The 17,748-nt window shown below is 57.0% G+C and overlaps 1 protein-coding gene across 1 annotated transcript in view; it reads right to left on the bottom strand.

The window, feature by feature from the left end:
* NAV1 (neuron navigator 1) overlaps nt 1–14,727 on the bottom strand; it is a 210,592-nt gene extending 195,865 nt beyond the window's left edge. Inside the window, 2 exon segments of the mRNA XM_034767609.1 lie at nt 1,177–1,994; nt 14,472–14,727. Coding sequence (XP_034623500.1) covers nt 1,177–1,976 — 800 coding nt within the window. The 5' untranslated portion in view covers nt 1,977–1,994; nt 14,472–14,727.
* Nucleotides 14,728–17,748: the final 3,021 nt, after the last annotated feature.

The following is a 17,748-nucleotide window of genomic DNA, read 5'->3' as shown; positions in this document are numbered from 1 at the left end:
GCTTGGCTTGGCAGTGGCAGAGAGGCCTCTCCCCTCCCAATGCTGCACTCTTGCTTTCCCCACACAGACCCCCCAGCTTGCGTGGAAGCTGGTGGAGCCCTGGGAGGTCACACCATTTGGCGATGCCTGCTGCAGTTCACACCCCTCTGAGCCATTGGTTCAGGCTCCCTGCAGACTCTGGCATTGCTGCCAGGGTCACAGGCAGGCCACATTATCAACTTTTTCTCTGCATCCACAAAGGCTTGAAACATCAGCATGGGGTGCTTAGGGGCTAGGTCTGGCTGCACCGGCGAAGGGGGGCAGGGAGTATAGAATGGGGAGCTGAAATGACGTGGAGCGCTGGGAAGGATCCAGCTGTTTAACCGCACAGGACAGACCCAGCCGCAAAGGCTCATCTGAGCTACTCTGATGCTGCCCAGCTGGACCCCGGCTCCCCCGGGAGCCTGTGGGACCATCCCTCGCGTGCAGCTGTTATGGGATAGAGTTCGGTGCTCTGCTCCTGCGAGCGCAGCTGGGATCAACACCACGGCAGGGGAGGGATGCTTCTGGGAGCACAGCTCTCTCCCTTCCAGCAGCGCAGACTGCACAGCCTACAGCTCCCAAGGCCCAGCCGCCTACTGCAGCCCAGCCTTCTCGGCGAGCAGAGTGCAAGGCTGCTGGCTGGCGAGCTGGCTGTGTGTTGGGACTTGGGGCCTTTCCCCCATCCCACACGCCAGCGCCAGGCCTTGGAGGGCTGGAGGGTCCCCTCCCGGCTGCAGGACAGAGCCCCATGACCCCACAGGGACTTGCTCCTCCTGCTCTCAGAACCACCACGACTTGAGGCACAATTGTGGCAGGCAAGGCATGAGAATGACAGGGGTGAACAGCAGGAGTAGCCCTCCAGTGCCCCCCATTGTCTGTGGCCAGCCCAACCCTACCACGACTGTGTGTGCCCAACCCCCATCCCATGCATGAACTGAGCCCCACATTCCTCATGTCTGATCTCTGAAAGCCACCCCCCAAACCCCATGGTGTGAGCCCACCCCACCCCCGCAAATGCTCCCAGTGCCAATGAGGGGCATGGGCAGATGGTCCCGTGGTTTGTGTGGGGTGGGAAGAGTTGGGGGAGGGGAAGATAAGATGCCCCTGCCCGCAGAGGAGCCCCGTGCCCTGTACACTGCCGGGCAGGGAACTCACCGGTAGTGGAAGGGTGCCACGGTGGCAGTGACCGGGTGACTTTGCTGCGGGACTGAGGAGAAGCTGATGGCCGGCTCCTTATTCTGCATGGGGCTGCTGGTGCCCAGCGAGATCCCCGGGGACTTGTCCTCACCCCTGGCTGCCTTGGGCACCCCGCTGCCTTTCCAGAGGGCTTCCGACACCCACTGGCCTTTCACCGGGCAGCTCTGGGGCCTCTTAGCACTGGATCCTTCAGGGGTGCCGGGCAGCCCAGACTCACTGCACAGGCTGAAGCGGGATGGGCTCTTCCCCTGCAGCTGAGGGGTCTTGACCAGCTCGGCAGTGCCACTCGGCTTCCCCGAGCCCTTCTTGGCGCCATGGCTGGTATAGGCCTCTCCAGGCTTCGGACTCTCCTTCTCTCTCTCTGTCCCTTGAACCAGAGCCTTCTTAGGAGCCCCCGTCGCTCGAGGTGTTGTCTTCGGGCCCCCCCGGGGGCTGCTGCCTGGAGTCCTAGTGCTCTGGCTGAGGCCAGACTCCACTCCGTCGGCCCTTTTGCACTCCGATGGCTCTGCTGTCTCCGGCCCAGGCCCAGCCTCCATGGGGGCTTTGGAAAGGCTCTTTGGCTTGGAGCCTTTGGCCGCCAGGCCGCTAATGCAGCCTGGCGCCTTCCCTGGCCGTGGTGACACTGCCCGCTGGGAAGGGGGGGCCCCCAGGCTGCTCTGCTTCGGGGGCAGCTTGCTCTGGGACATAGCGCGGGGCACCGGGATAGCAGACGCATAATGGCTCCGGCCAGACACGTTTACGTTGGCCGTCCCATTCATCGTCAGAGGGTCCGCGGGCTGGGGAGGGAAGAGAAAAGCAGAGCAAATTAAAGCTGGGCTTGGGGATGAACGGGGGTTAGAGAGGCCCTGGGGATGCTCCTAGACGGAGTGCTAGAGGGGCCCCTCTGGCAGTGTGGTGCCCAGACTAGGTGGGGCAGAGGAACTGCTGGGGTTTGGACTAATGAGGAGGCCCGTGAGCCTGCCCTTTGGCAACAGGATCTTTTCCTTGGCCTCAGGATCCCTTAAAGATCTGCGTACTTGGCTCCCCCTCTCCAGCACACCCTGGGGGATGGGGTCCCTGTCACACCCAGCCATTTACCCTTGATCCTTTACCCCGGGACTGTATTTTCGGAGCTCTGCTTGAACCTCGGGGAACTGACTGCAGAATCCAGGAAACGGAGAGGCTGTGGTGTCTGCTGGCTACAGCCCGGAGAGAGCATGATCACAGAAAGGGCACCACTCCTTGGGGACCCTGAGCTGGCCCAGCCGAGGGGAGCTGGCTCAGGGGCCCTGCTTCTCTCATTAGCACAGGGGTGTCCTCCGACACGCGGGACCCTGCAGCCAACTTGCCAGGAGCCCCAGTGCTGCCCTCTGGATCCGATCTCATGGCAATAACAGCATCTCTCATCAGCCTGCCTACCCCATCCCCACAAGGATAGACCACTGGCCCTGGTCTAAAAGCCCATCCCAATCAACGGCAAGCGGGGATGCACCTGGGATGCTTATGGCTTAGACAGAAGCAGGAAACGTCAGCAGGAAGCACTAAAAAAGAGGGTTACTTCATTCAGAAACATTTAAGATCCACTCTTCTAGGTGCTTCCCACCAAACTTTTGGAGCAGAGATAGGCCAGAGACATGATCTATGCTATGGCATCACAGTCTTTCGTAAACTGGTGTCCTAGCTACAACTACAGACACAAACTATCTTCCACACAGCTTGTGCTCCAGCTTTGTTGTGCTCATTCACCATGGATCATACCCTTTCTGGACACTACACAGCACAGAGGCAGCTAGAGGTTGGGTAATATATTGCAAGCAAACATGGCATCACATGCACCAACCCTCTCCCAGATCCAAACCCACCTAAAAACTTTGGAGACGTCCAACTCCAGATTCACAACTTGCAGCTAGCCTCCATCTTGAGGATGGGTCTGAACAAAACCCCCTTTGTCATCCAAACCCCACAGACCTCCAGGAAAGTTGGGATCCGGGTCTGTTGCCTGGAGCTGGATCCCACTGCTGTTTTTGAGGTTCCGCTTTTCACAATGCTGGGGGGGACCAAGGACCCCACTACAGTGGCCAGAACGCAATAGCCATTTCCCTGATTATCCATTTCTACATGATTCCTCTCCATCCCCTCACTTGAGCCATGTTTCAGGGAGATTCTCACCTGTCCCCCATGGTCCCTTGCAGCTGAAAGCAGGGGATGAGGCCCAGCCACACAGAACATGTCACCGTCTGAGCCCTCGAGTGGCCGAGAGGAATTCCTTTCATATGCCAGAGAAAAACGGGCAGATGAAACGATTGCAAGAATTCAATTTCCATTAAGAAGCCACCCAGAGTCCATATCGCTCACCCCCAGCACTTTAGTCAGATTACAGGAAATTGAGGTCACGACCCGATTTGGGGTTCAAAGCAACAACGGATCTGAAGAGCGCTAAGTGCAAAGCCCTCTCTCGCTCTCTGTGAAATCAGCTGTAAACAGTCAGCCAGGACAGGTGAATGTGACTAGGGTCTAGTGCTCTGTTCAGCTTCCAAGCTCCCTGCGTCTCCTGCCAGGACCCAGGCTCGCTCTGATCAGCTAGTGCCGGCCTCCTCCCTGCCCCCTTCTGACGGGGTGCAAGAGCATTCTCCACTGCAGCATTGCACCCCCCAGAGTTCCTGCACTGGCCTTGTCTGTCTAAATCTCATCTGAACACACAGCTCTTCTCCCTTGTTTCTGCCCCCGAGGGTCTCTCCTTTTTCCCGTATTTATCACTGAACTCTATGAAGTGTCTCAGGACGCAGGCTGCGTAACGGACTCTACCCAGCAGAAAATATTGTATTCAAGCACACCTGGGTGGGCACTGCCAGCTGGGCAACAGAGAACCGCTCAGCCGGGCTTATCAGAACGAAGAGAGAGGCTGGTATCACCCTGCAAGGGCTGCCGGGAGACAGGATTTGCGACCGTTCTGGGGATCTCGTGTGCTGCATGTCCCAAGTTGCCTGCACATCCCGAATGAGACCTGGTGCAGGCGGATACAACTCCAGCAGCGGCACACTGGCCTCTGATTCCCCCCAAGCTCAGATGTAGCAGAGAGAGGCAGCTGCACAAGGCTGACTGTGATCTCTGATTCAGGGCCACCTGGCCCCAGCAGCAGGAGACTCCTGCTGTACCTGACACAAGGTCCAGCAGAGGTTGGGTGTAGCACAGCTCAGCTCAGACACAGGTCTGACCGGCCCCCAGAGACCTGGGCTCTAATCGAAGCAAATCACTTCACTACCCTGTGCAGCAGTTCCATGGCTGTGAAACCAGCTTCATAGATTGCAAAGCCTGAAGGGACCAGTGTGATCATCTAGTCTGACCCCTGTATAGCGCAGGCCAGAGAACTGCCCCACAGTAATCCATAGTGCATAACTCCCCTACCTCCTGGGACATGCGTGGGTTAAGCCATTGATGGTGAGCTGCTCGGATGCTACAACAACAGAGCAAATATCTACATAGACAGAAATCATAGAATCATAGAATATCAGGGTTAGAAGGGACCTCAGGAGGTCATCTAGTCCAACCCCCTGCTCAAAGCAGGACTAATCCCCAACTAAATCATCCCAGCCAGGGCTTTGTCAAGCCTGACCTTAAAAACCTCTGAAGAAGGAGATTCCACCACCTCCCTAGGTAACCCATTCCAGTGCTTCACCACCCTCCTAGTGAAAACGTTTTTCCTAATATCCAACCTAAACCTCCCCCACTGCAACTTGAGTCCATTGCTCCTTGTTCTGTCATCTGGTACCATTGAGAACAGTCTAGATCCATCCTCTTTGGAACCCCCTTTCAGGTAGTTGAAAGCAGCTATCAAATCCCCCCCTCATTCTTCTCTTCTGCAGACTAAACAATCCCAGTTTCCTCAGCCTCGCCTCATAAGTCATGTGCTCCAGCCCCCTAATCATTTTTGTTGCCCTCCGCTGGACTCTTTCCAATTTTTCCACATCCTTCTTGTAGTGTGGGGCCCAAAACTGGACACAGTACTCCAGATGAGGCCTCACCAATGTCGAATAGAGGGGAATGATCACGTCCCTTGATCTGCTGGCAATGCCCCTACTTATACAACCCAAAATGCAGTTAGCCTTCTTGGCAATAAGGCCACACTGTTGACTCATATCCAGCTTCTCGTCCACTGTAACCCCTAGGTTCTTTTCTGCAGAACTGCAGCCTAGCCATTTGGTCCCTAGTCTGTAGCAGTGCATGGGATTCTTCCGTCCTAAGTGCAGGACGCTGCACTTGTCCTTGTTGAACCTCATCAGGTTTCTTTTGGTCCAATCCTCTAATTTGTCTAGGTCCCGCTGTATCCTATCCCTACCCTCCAGCATATCTACCACTCCTCCCAGTTTAGTGTCATCTGCAAACTTGCTGAGGGTGTAGTCCATGCCATCCTCCAGATCATTAATGAAGATATTGAACAAAACCGGCCCCAGGACCGACCCTTAGGGCACTCCGCTTGATACCGGCTGCCAACTAGACATGGAGCCATTGATCACTACCCGTTGAGCCCGATGATCTAGCCAGCTTTCTATCTACCTTATAGTCCATTCATCCAGCCCGTACTTCTTTAACTTGCCGGCAAGAATACTGTGGGAGACTGTATCAGAAGCTTTGCTAAAGTTAAGGAATAACACGTCCACTGCTTTCCCCTTATCCATAGAGCTAGTTATCTCCTCATAGAAAGCAATTAGGTTAGTCAGGCATGACTTGCCCTTGGTGAATCCATGTGGACTGTTCCTGATCACCTTCTTCTCCTCTAAGTGCTTCAGAATTGATTCCTTGAGGACCTGCTCCATGATTTTTCCAGGGACTGAAGTGAGACTGACTGGCCTGTAGTTCCCCGGATCCTCCTTCTTCCCTTTTTTAAAGATGGGGAAGATCAGGCCTCTTGCTCAGGGGTCTAACAAGAAACACACAAATAGGAAACTTGGCCTTAGCCAGGCTGGGGAACAGGCGCAGAACAAAAAGATGGGATAGCCTTTCCGACTCCCAGCGCCTGCTCTGCTTCAGGGAGCCAGTAAAACTCCTAGTGATCTGAATTGTGGTTTGCCCTTGGGGCCATGATCCCAGAGCAGGCAGCCCCCACCACAGATCGCTCCTCCTGGTTTCCTTCAGACAGGCAGGTTTGCAAGACAGCTGTCAATCACTCTGTGCCGTAATTCACCTAAAAAGAGCACCACTGGCCCTAAACTCCATCACTGTTAGCCCCTGGAGTCCTTATGTGCTGCCCTGAAGAGGAGCTGACTGCATTGTGCCCTGAACACCAAGCTGGGTGGAGAATTAAGCAAAGCAAGAGCTGATTCATTACAAACAGATTAACCTATATCCCTGCCATCCCCAGACTGACTCACTCCACCACGTTCTATCGGACACGCTCCCGCTGGTGGGAACAGCTACCTGCTTACTTGGGGGCTGGGCACACGTGGAAGCAGGTTTGCAGAAGAGCTCAGCCCCCAACATGCCGAGCTCAGTGGAAAACCTGTCCCATATGGTCTATTTCACCAGTGACCCACAGCACCGCCCTCCAGCCATCTGCTGTAAGCATTTCTAGGGGGCCAGTCACCACCGGATCTAGGCACTGTGCCGGGTGCAGTCCAAAGGCTGATTTGCCTCTACAACGCCCTTTGTACCAGAGATCACAGGAGACTTCTGTGGCCTGCGCTGTGCTGGAGGCCAGGCCAGACCATCCCAGTGGCCTTGGATTTCAGGAAATTAGCATAGGGAAGCCTCACTTTCCCCAGCCCCTGTTTGTGTGTATGTTAAACCAATCAGACTCCCTGAGGGCTTGTGGAAACTGATCAGCATAACATGTAGTGTGAACATGCTTACTCCAGAATAAGCCTGTCCACACAGTACATTTCCCTGGTACTAGTCCCACGACTCACACACATCATCTCCCATTTGAGCCCCCTGCTCTAAGGGAATTAAGGGCCAATCCTAGGGTTACCATATTTTGTGCCTCCTAATGGAGGACACTCCCGGGGGCCCCGCCCCAACCCCGCCCCCTCCCAAAGTCTCCGCCCCCTCCCCTGCTTGAAGCCTGAAGCAGGTAAGGGGGAGTGTGGGGGGGAGGAGGCGCGGCCCAGGCTGGCCCCCGGCGGCTCCAGCCTGGGTCGGCTCGGGCCCTGGCCGACCACCCCCGGCTCCCAGCCCCCCGGGCCGGCTCCTGGCTCCCAGCCCCCTGACCCCGGCCCGGCTCCCAGCCCCGCGGGCCGGCTCCCGGCTCCCCGACCCCGGCCCGGCTCCCAGCCCCCCGACCCCGGCCCGGCTCCCAGCTTCCCGACCCCGGCCCGGCTCCCAGCACCCCGGCCTGGCTCCTGGCTCCCAGCCCCCCGGGCCGGCTCCTGGCTCCCAGCCCCCCGACCCCGGCCCGGCTCCCAGCCCCGCGGGCCGGCTCCCGGCTCCCAGCCCCGCGGGCCGGCTCCCGGCTTCCCGACCCCGGCCCGGCTCCCGGCTCCCAGCCCCGCGGGCCGGCTCCCGGCTCCCAGCCCCGCGGGCCGGCTCCCGGCTCCCCGACCCCGGCCCGGCTCCCGGCTCCCCGACCCCGGCCCGGCTCCCAGCCCCGCGGGCCCGGCCCGGCACAAAGAGGCCCCGGCCGAGCCTCCCGATTTTCCCGGACATGCCCGGCTTTTGGGGATTTCCCCCCGGACGGGGATTTGAGCCCCCAAAAGCCGGACATGTCCGGGAAAATCCGGACGTATGGTAACCCTAGCCAATCCATGCTCTTGGCTCGATCCTCAGCTGGTGTAAATACAGGCAGCTGCATTCCCTTTAACGAAGCAATACTCATTTACACCAGCAGAGGATCTGGCCCTATCAGTGCCACTTTGTAACCCGGTGTGACAGCATGGCTGCCACCCAAACACCCCCTTATGGCCGGGGGTACCTCTGCAGTGCCTGCCCCATTTCCCCATCTTCGGGGGCAGGGCTCCTTCAGCCCCATGCAGTCTTTCTCCTTCGCTCACAGCCCTGCTTGGGGGCTGGTTTCTGTATTCACAAAGTTCCTCAAACACAAGCAGAAAAGGGAACTTCCCCAGTCACTCACAGAGTCCCCAAGCTGTCCTAGAGCATGGCTCTTACCTCACAGCCAAGGGAGCACACAAAGCTTCCCTCCCAGAGCCTCTCTTATCTGCCCCACCCTGACTGCTTCCTCTGCAGCCCCTCATGCCCTGCCCCCCAAACTGCTTCAGCTCCCTTATAAGGAACCAGCTGCATGAGGGGCGGGGGGCCTGCCCCATGCCAGGTATCTCTGGTTGGCTCCTTTAGCAAATCTGCTCTAGGCTTCACATTTCCTGCGAGCAGCTCCCTCTGCTTAGGTTAAGACTCTCTCTCGTCTGACCGCACAGGACAAAGTTGTGGCCAAGCAGCCGCTTTTCCATAACTTCCTCTCCTGTATCTGTGCTGGCCATGTTGCCCAATTGTGTTTGCATCCAGTGCATTCTGGGCTGCTGCCCCATGGCGCCACACAGCAAAAGACAGAGGGCCCTGCGGCCACGCACAGAGAATGATGCAAGGTTAGCGCTATAAAGGAGTATGAACCAGGTGGTGTGGGGATACCCACTGTGTCTTGAGCCAGCCATGTGCCTCTTCCATTACAGCAGACAGAGACAGGGCCTACAAGAGTGTATGTGATAAATGGAGGAGGGGAGCGTAGCAGAGGAAGCAGCTAACAGAAGGGGGTAAGTGAATGCAGGTCCCCCCATCCTGTAAAGTATGTGATAGCATTGTGGGGCTGGGTGAAACGGTTGCGCTGCGGGATAAAATTCAGATACAAAAGGGGGCTTCAACCCAAAACGCAGGCAGGTCCGCACCCAAAACATAGGTAAGGCACATCTGAGTCGGCTCAGCAATTGGCACGATGCGGGTGGAGGGTTTGGGCTGGATGTGGGGGTATGTGGGAGAGAGAAGGGCAGAAACACCAGAGGAGGAAGGAGAAGGCAGCAAGGAAGTTTCAGACACAACCTAAACAAGCCTTGGGAGCGTGACCCTGAGAAAAGCCTGGGGGGAGAGCTTTTAGGCTGAGTATTGGCTGAAAGGGGGTTGGAGATGTGAGCACAGAAACTAACTCCTACAGCTTGAGTCCTGCTGTGGTCAGGGAAACAGGACTTTATGTACATTCTTGTAAATAAACATCACGGCACCAAGGATACCCGATAGGGTTGCCAACTCTGACTGAAGTTATTCCGGGAGATTCCCCCCCTCCCCCACCAACATGACGTAATGTCATTTTCTTAAAATATCCTATTAAAATCTCCCGTGTTGCTTTCATAGTCAGCGAGTGATCGATGCCAATTCCAGGAGACTCCAGGCCAATCCTGGAGGGTTGGCAACCACAATACCCGACTCCACCATCACTGTCTCCTCCTAGCGAAAACAACCTGCTGGACCCAGACACTTTGGCCAACTGCACGGGTGTAAAGGGGTAACAGCAGCATGCCCTGCCTGCGTGGTATGCCAGCTGCCAGCCTCCCCCATTGGTGAGTGGGAGTGCATTGGCCCAGCGGAGTCCTAGGGAGGGTTAGTTAGTATGAAAGGCTGTGTTGGGCCCTCAGTGTCAGGGGGTCAGAACTGAGGGCGGAACGAGGACTGAGGAGTCCAACCCACCCCACGCATCCCCTTGGAACTGGCCCCGCCACACGCTGGCGGTTTACGTTAGCCCGGGCTCCTGAGATCAGCTTACATGCTCGAGAGGAAAGTAATTCAGGATGTGCAGGGTGGTGAAAGAATGCTCTCAGGGCAGCAGGGGGTGTTGGGAGACCGCAGATCCTGCTTGGAGATCCCCACAGTCACACGGCGTCGAGTCGCATCGATGAGCAGGATCCAGTTCGTAAAGGAGCATTTCCGAGCAGGGGGGCAGGCGGCTTTGCTAGCCCGCGGCATGCCGTGGGGAGGGGGCCTATGGCAGCCTCTTCTCGCATTGTCTTTTGGAGCCCTGCTGCTCTGATTGCTCCTGCTATTCAGCCTGGCTGCACTTCCCTTCGTGGCCCGGTCAATCGATTTCACACCTGTTCTCGTCAAGCCCGGAGGAGGCGTCCGGGTGAATTTCCCCCTTCAATGCAGAACCAGGATGGGCTTGGAGCTCCTTGTGCAATTATACCAGCCCGCGGTGTGCACAAGGAAGGGGATTGACACCTGTTGGCCTGGGAGAGCTTGTGCATGTGTGAACGTAACGGGGCCAGGAGAAGAGCTCGATGGTCTCTGTACATCTCTGGAACAAGTGCAGCACAAGGAAGATCAGTGCAAACTTCCACATGCTATGCTGGAGGGACGACGGCTAGGGCCGAGAGGGGGTGGGGGTCTGCCTGGCTCGGTCCCCCCTTGGTCTCTCGGCAGACACGCATACTAAGGGAGCCAATTAGCAGCGACTGTGATGTGGTCTGAAACCTGACAGCTCATTTCACAGGGGCTGTGTCCGGTGTGTTAACCACATCTAAAGAGGGGAACAACTTTCCGTCCCTGACGTGGGCTGCTTTGGAGCCACTCGACAGGCCTGTCACCAACCCCTGCAGCCAGAGATCACAGCATTGAAGGCCAGAAGGGACCGTTAGCTCGCCTTGTCTGACCTCCTGCCAGGAAGTTTCCCTCAGTTGCCCCTGTGCTGAGCTCAACAGAAAGGTGTCCTGGCCAGATCTAAGGACATCAAGAGATGGAGACTCCACCGCTTCCCGGGGGAGTTTGTTCCAATGACTCACGGTTAAACATTGGTACTTTGTCTGGCTTCAGCTTCCAGCCACTGACTCTCCTTCTGCCTTTCTCCGCTAGATTACAGAGCCCTGTAATACCTGTTGTGTTCTCCCCGGGAAGGGACTTACGCACAGCACCGCTCACTCTTCTTTCTGATCAGCTAAACAGACCAAGCACAGCGAGTCTGGCGCTGTCCGGCATTTTCTCCAGCCCTTGAATCATTTTGGTGGCTCTCTTCTGCGCCCGCTCCCATTTGTCAACGTCCTTTCAAACACTGTGGACCCCACAACTGGATGCAGCGTTTCAGTGTTGGTCTCCCCAGCGCCGCACGCAGAGGTAAAGTCGCCTTCCTGCTCCTGCTCACCGCACCCGTTGAAACGCTCAGATATCGCATTTGTGCTTTTGGCCACAGCATCTCGCTGGACACTCGTGTCCACTCTGACCCCCCTAGAGATAGTCTGAGTCCCTGCTTTCCAGGACACAGTCCCCCAGTGTGTGGGTCTGGCCTGAATTTCTTCCTTCTCGATGGATGACCTTGCATTTTGGCTGTTAGCAAGCATTTGATGACCCTGTCCTACATCTGGGCTTCCTCCCTTGCGCTAGCCCTGGGAGCCTCCCCTGTCCTAGTGACCCCCCGGAGATGCTGTTAGCTGCAGTATATATTACGATTCCTGCTGCATGCAGTCCCAGTTTCTCGTTGTGAGATCCCTGGGGGGACCTCCTACGTGCTGACACTGCCTGTTCCAGCCTTCTAGTTCTCTGCTGTGCTGGAGAAGGGGCAGGCAGGCAGAGCTGTTCGCTCTCCCTGAGCCTGGCCCGGGTGTCTGTCTTGTCGCATCCCTGTAGTTTCCTAGCCTGAGCATCATTAGGCAGGGCCTCCAGGGGCTGGGATAATGCGCTCCCCCGCACAGGCTGGCGGGGAAACTTTCCCCTGCTTAGGAGCCTCTTTCTTGTCCTGTCCAAGCACCGCCCAGGACAGATGTGCAGGGAAGCCCTCTGCTGGTCCCGGGAATGCGCTCAGATTACAGGCCTTGCGGAGCACAGCTGGGAAGCCTGCCAGCCACAGCTGGCCTGCAGTAACGCTTCCCGTCCCTGAAACCTCAGCTGCCCATTTCCCCCTCCTCTACTGGGGGACAATGGGCAGGTGATGAGGTGGATACAAGCGGCTCATGGGCACGGGCACCACGTTGTCGCATTCCCAGCCAGCCTCCAACCCACTCCAATGCAAAACACATGGTCTCTCCTGCTTGGATGCTGAGATCTTGGAGTTGCAGTGGAGGACACCGCTTGCAAAGTGCTAGGCCAAATTAGCAGTGTTAGGGCAGCTTGATTCTCCACTGCCTTGCACCTTAGCATTATTTCTATTCCAGTAGCACTTAGTGACCCCACAGGAGACCAGAGCCACAAGCTTGTGGCCCTAAGTCCAGTGCTCTATCGATTAGGCCAATGTGCCATGACTATAGCCCGGTGCAACAGGAGCCAGGCCAGCACCTGATCCCACAGCACACTGCACCAGCCTGGTGCCTTTTCTGCACCCACAAAAGGGCAGGGCAGGAGCTAAGGAAACGGTGGAACACAAAGGCCCGGATCCGCTGTGCAGCTATACTCAGCACTTGCGGAGCACTTTTTGCAGAGTGCAGGTGGGAGTCGCCCCATTTGGGAAGCGAGCCCGGGGCCCCTGACTTCCACTCAGACGCTCTGCCCACTGGAGCATGGCTTCTCTGCCACAGCAAGCATCAGACCCAATGAGGACAAGGATAAGGTGCCACCTCTCGATGTCCTATCCAGTAGCCCGCAGTGCTACCTTAGCATCCACCTGCACACTGACCCCTCCACCACTAGAAAGCTACATGGGACATACAGGTTCCCTCTACTCCTACCTGACCCTCTTGGCACAACCCTCCTGCTCCTAAACCAGGTGCGAGGGGTGGATGCCATGCGAGAGGCCATGCGATTGCAGTTAGGAATGGTGCGGGGGAGGGGAAACAAGGGGCAGAGTTAAGGTTAAGGGTGGGGAGGGGAAATAGGGGGCAGAGTTACTGGAAGCTTTGCTGAGCATGTCCAGACATTCTGATAATGCTGTGGATGAATGATCTAGTTAACCCCTTGAGCGCATGCTAAAGGAGGCATTATTGTACCCAGGGGTGACAGCACAGGTGGGGGCAGGGGGATGGGAGGATTAGCACCCCTGCAATGGAAATACTGCAGGGGCTCTTCCCCCATGTAAACTTGCACATCCCTGGGGGGCGGGCAGAGGCGACAGGGGGACCTGGAGGGGCTGGTGCAGCTGCTGTGGTGCCCAGGATGAAGCCAGGGAGCAGGGAGTGGAACCCAGAGTGGCTGGAATGGGCCCAGGCAGGGATGACAAGGGGATGGGGAAGGGGGACAATTGTATCAGGGCCCTGACCTGAGAGGTGCCCTGGAAACCGCTGTAACATCAGTGTAAATGAAGTGCAGGAGCAGGGGAGCTGCCCCAGCAAACAGGGCATTTCTCTCAACGGGCCTGGGAGCAGCAGGTATGAACCCCCAACCCCCCACCTCTCCATGCCTAGTCCCAATACCTCCCTCACCCCTATTCGCAGGGAGCTTCCGCCCCTGCCCCCCCAAAACCGGCCCATTGTCCAGTCTCACACCCACACCATCATCACTGGGTTAGAAGTCTCTGCGTCCCACGCTAACTGGAGTGTCACTGTCCAACGCTGCTCCCTCCACAGCACGCTGGAGCGCTGTGAACCCATCTACACGATCGTGGCTCACAGCTCACGTAGCATTATGGGCAAGTGGAGTGCTTGAAAAGCCTGCTGGGTACTGGCATGCAAATGAGCTGCACCCAGCCCCTCCCTTTGCTTCAGCTTTCCCCTGGGCCTACACACAGGTAGTAGCTATGAGAGGCGGAGCAGGGCTGGCCCAGATCCTCCCTTTGCTTTCCTAGCTCACGGCGAGTTTGCAGAGCTTGGCCAGGGGCTGGGCTAGGCAAGCAAAAGGAAACGTGACCATGCAGGGGGGCACAGGCCTGGCCTGTGCATCGATACCCAGCCGATGGAACGAGCAGCATTCTGCCAGGCGACAGGGCAGAAGAATGGGCCTGTGGAGAAGGCATTGGACTAGAACTCAGGATCTGTTCCTGGTTCTGTGGGCAAGTCTGTGCCTCAGTTTCCCCATCTGTAAAATGGGGGAAACACTCCCCAGCCTCCCGGCGCCCCCCGTGACTGTTCATGAGCCGCTCGGACACTACACGCACAAATGCGGGAAAGGAGATGAAACGAGAGAAAGGAAGAATAAACCACAACAGGAGGTCACTTTCTTCTTAATCCCACTGTCCGCTTCTCAAGCCTTCATGTCACAGGACCGCAGCCCATTGCTTCCACTTGCACAGGACCGCCTGCATTGCAGCCACTTTCCACTGCACTGCAGCCTCCCGGGAGGGGACTCCCTGCCTGAGCACGGCAGCTCCCTGCACCCCAGCTCCTTCCAGCCAAACGTCCGGAGTTGCAGCCCAGGGCTAAGTGCCACCCGCCTGCATTCAGGAGGCACATTACATAGGAGAATGAGAAAGGGGGGATTTGACTCACCAGAGCGCTGGGCTAAGCAGCCTCCGCTCACACGCTCCTCGTAGGCCGTACGCAGAGGAATGCAAAATCTGGGAATGCAAATCCCATTTCTCACCAGATGTTCGCTGACCGAAGCATCCCTCCCCGGCACACTGGCTCCTGCTCTGCAAGCCAGGCAGGGAATCGGAGGCTCTCAGTGCTGCTAAGCTAATTCACTTGCTAACCCGTCTGAAGCAGCTTTGCCAGCCCCTCGGATGATCGTCAACAGCTCACTACAAATCGGGCTTCTTTAGGGTTTGTTTTTTAATTCCCCCCCTTATGACTATTTCCCCTGGTTTAATTCCCTTCCCTCCACCCGTTCTCCCAGCTGCCGTCTTGGCTCTCAGTGCTGGCTCCATCTGGGGGGGCGGGGAGAGCTAGTTACTCTGGAGGAAGCCAGCGGGAACGCGCCGAGTGAGTCCCTGGCAGTCGAAAAATGCTGCTCTGGCTAGTTCACTTCCCCAGCTGCGCTTGCTTCACGAGGGCAGACCCAGAAAGTCTCCATGGAGGGAGAATGGGTCTAGAGGTGCGAGCAGGGGCTCCCGAGTTCTGATCCCGGCACTGACTTCCTGCACGGTCACAGCCAAGTCACCTAACTGCCTGATGCCTCAGTTTCCCCCCATGCAACGATACTTCCTATAACAAATCCATGCGCTACAGAGACTCTCGGTGGGTAAAGCACAGGCATGTGCAAAGCTGGGGTTAGAACCCTTGTCCGGCACAGAAAACACAGGCCTTCACCTGAGATACTGGAGATTTCCCTTAGGTGGTAGGAGTAGTAGATCTCTTATCTTCTTGCGGGCCCAGCCAGTGAGGAAACCATCACTGAAAGACAAAGCTAGAGCATTGCACAAGGAGACTAGCTGGTCAATGATGGGGAAGAGCTTCATGAGTAATAGGGAGCATTGAAAGAGAGCAAAAGACTTGTAGTTTGGGAGCTTCCCCAGAGGGTCAGAGCCTCTGCCAGGCTGAGCATCCAGCCACATGAGTCTGTCTGGTCAGAACTCTTGGCTCCAAAATTCAGGCTGCGGTTTCCCTGTAGATTCCAGAGCTGCAGGCTGGGACTGCAGGCCCCTGTGGTATCTGGACTCTCTGGCTGCTGGTCCCAAACGGGACAGACTGGCTGGAGGAGCTGCAAAAATTGTGTTTAAAAAAGTGACAGCAACTTTTCCAAACCTCCTTCAAGGTTCCACTCGGCCCCGAATCCTGGGAGCAGGTCTGGGTTGGTTCTGATTTTTCTGGAACCGGTTTTCCAGTCCCTAGGTTTGAAGGGTGTTTCCCCCTAACATTAAGGGCCCAGTCCCCTCTCTGGGGGTAATTCCCCTGGCAGAGAGGGTAGCACCAGGCTTAGACACCCACTTCAGCCCCATTCAAAGCTGGCTTTGCTGACTTAAGTGGTGCCTGTGCCTTGGGCAAATCTCATGCCTTGTGCTCAGTTTGGTGTCTAAGCCCCACATGCCCTCAAACATGCCCCCAACCAAGGTCTCTGGGATGGCTTCAACCCTCTAGAACTGGGGAGCCTAGGTGGAGGTGCACCCAGCAGAGAACAGCCCAGGGCAGGACAGCCGCCTTAGCAGGGCCACGGCCGATACTGGCGCCAGTTAGCCCAGCAGGAGGACTGAGCATCAGGGACTTTCCAGCTACCAAGCTTGCGTGGGAGGGGGGTGCTGAGACGGGTGGTGAGCCAGCCCGATCAACACGTGGGTCAGGCTGTTATTCCCACACACCTGCAGTCCTAAAAGCTCCCCACAGGGCATCCCGCAGGCTGCTCCCCACGCCAGGCTGTATGGTGCAATGTGATCAGAGCCCCGCCTGTGTGCGCAGCAAGGCGCTCTGTGAGCCACCGGCCCCATGCAGAGCTCCCTCCTGGAGGGGCCAGCTGTCTGCTGCAGAGCCTCCGTTCAGCATCCTTCTCTTTGCCTCCCGCCAGTGACCACCCACGCCTTGCCCCTGCAGGGATCTGTCACGGCTTGGCAACCCTCATTCCAAGTGCCCTTGTCCCTGCCCCAGGGAGAGCGGTGCTCGGTGCCCCCATGCTGGCACACAGGCCGATAGGTGTAAACTGGAGCTGCCTAGAGAAACCCTGGTGTGGATTTCAAGCAAGCCTACAGGGGAAGGAAGGGACATACAGCTCTAGCCACGCCTCTTTTTCTTTGTGCCACGCCCCTTGTGTGTGCACATGTGTCATGTGTTCACCCCTTGCACCATGCTACCGGCTCCGCTCTGTGCCCTGGGCCAGCACTAGCCCCATGCTGCACAGCATTAGTTGCACCTTCTTTTTCTTGACTCTTGTGCTCCTCGCATGGGCTGACTGGTCCTGCTGAGTCGGCACATTCTGGAGCGGAGCGGCTCCCCTCTGCCCACTATTGACCCCCTTCTGACAACAGAAATTACTACAAGCCTCCAGGAGCGGGGACCGAAGCCTGAGCCCGCCTGAGCCCCACCACCCCGGGCTGAAGCCTTTGGGTTTCAGCCCCAGGCCTCAGCAAATCTAATGCCAGCCCTGGCAACCCCATTAAAACAGGCTTGTGACCCACAGTTTGAGAACCGCTGCCTTAGCAAACTCTGAGTCAGCTGGAGGAAGCACTCAGAGCGCCATTGAGCGCTGCAGGCGGGTGAAGCCAGCTGGAAATTTTATTATGAAGTTCTTGGTGGACTTGGCCTGTTGGAGCCCTTTGGCCCCAGGAAAGTTTGGATTTCTCCCCTGCTGCCAAAGCATCCCTGCTCTTGTGCACGTGGTTCATGTGAGGTTGGGAAGTGGGGACGCTCTCTGTACCCGCCGCTGTCTGTGCCGTGCACAGGGTCGCCTGGAGAGCTGAGTCCGTTCCTGAACCGGCTAAAGTGAACAGCTTGGAAACTGCAATGAGCGACATTGCCAGGAGACTGTGACTGGGGCCGTTTACAGCCATGGCCCCTTCCCAAGGGAGACTGGAAGACCGTGAAGACAGAGAGGAGGAAAGCAGGAAGGTGGAGGGGAGATTGGAGGAATCTCTGCCATGATGTTCTCCAACCTCCTCTATTTCTATGATCCCAGTTTGCCAGCTAAAGCCAGCCCAGAGTCACCTGCTGCAAAAAGGGGGCTCATTTGGAATCTCTCCAGCCTGTGTGCGAACTGAAATATAGGTCATGCTTTCAGGGTGCATCAGGGCCTACAGCTCAGAGATTGCAAAAAAAAAAACGGCTGAAAGGACATCTGTAATCCAGCAGAGGAATCAGACTGGCAGTGTATTTAATCTTTAAAAAGCACAGCAGGCTAAGG

Source organism: Trachemys scripta, chromosome 4 (assembly GCF_013100865.1).
Source record: "Trachemys scripta elegans isolate TJP31775 chromosome 4, CAS_Tse_1.0, whole genome shotgun sequence".
Taxonomy (NCBI): Eukaryota; Metazoa; Chordata; order Testudines; family Emydidae; genus Trachemys; species Trachemys scripta.
Note: the sequence above shows the minus strand (reverse complement) of the source record. Positions and strands in the feature narration are given on the sequence as shown.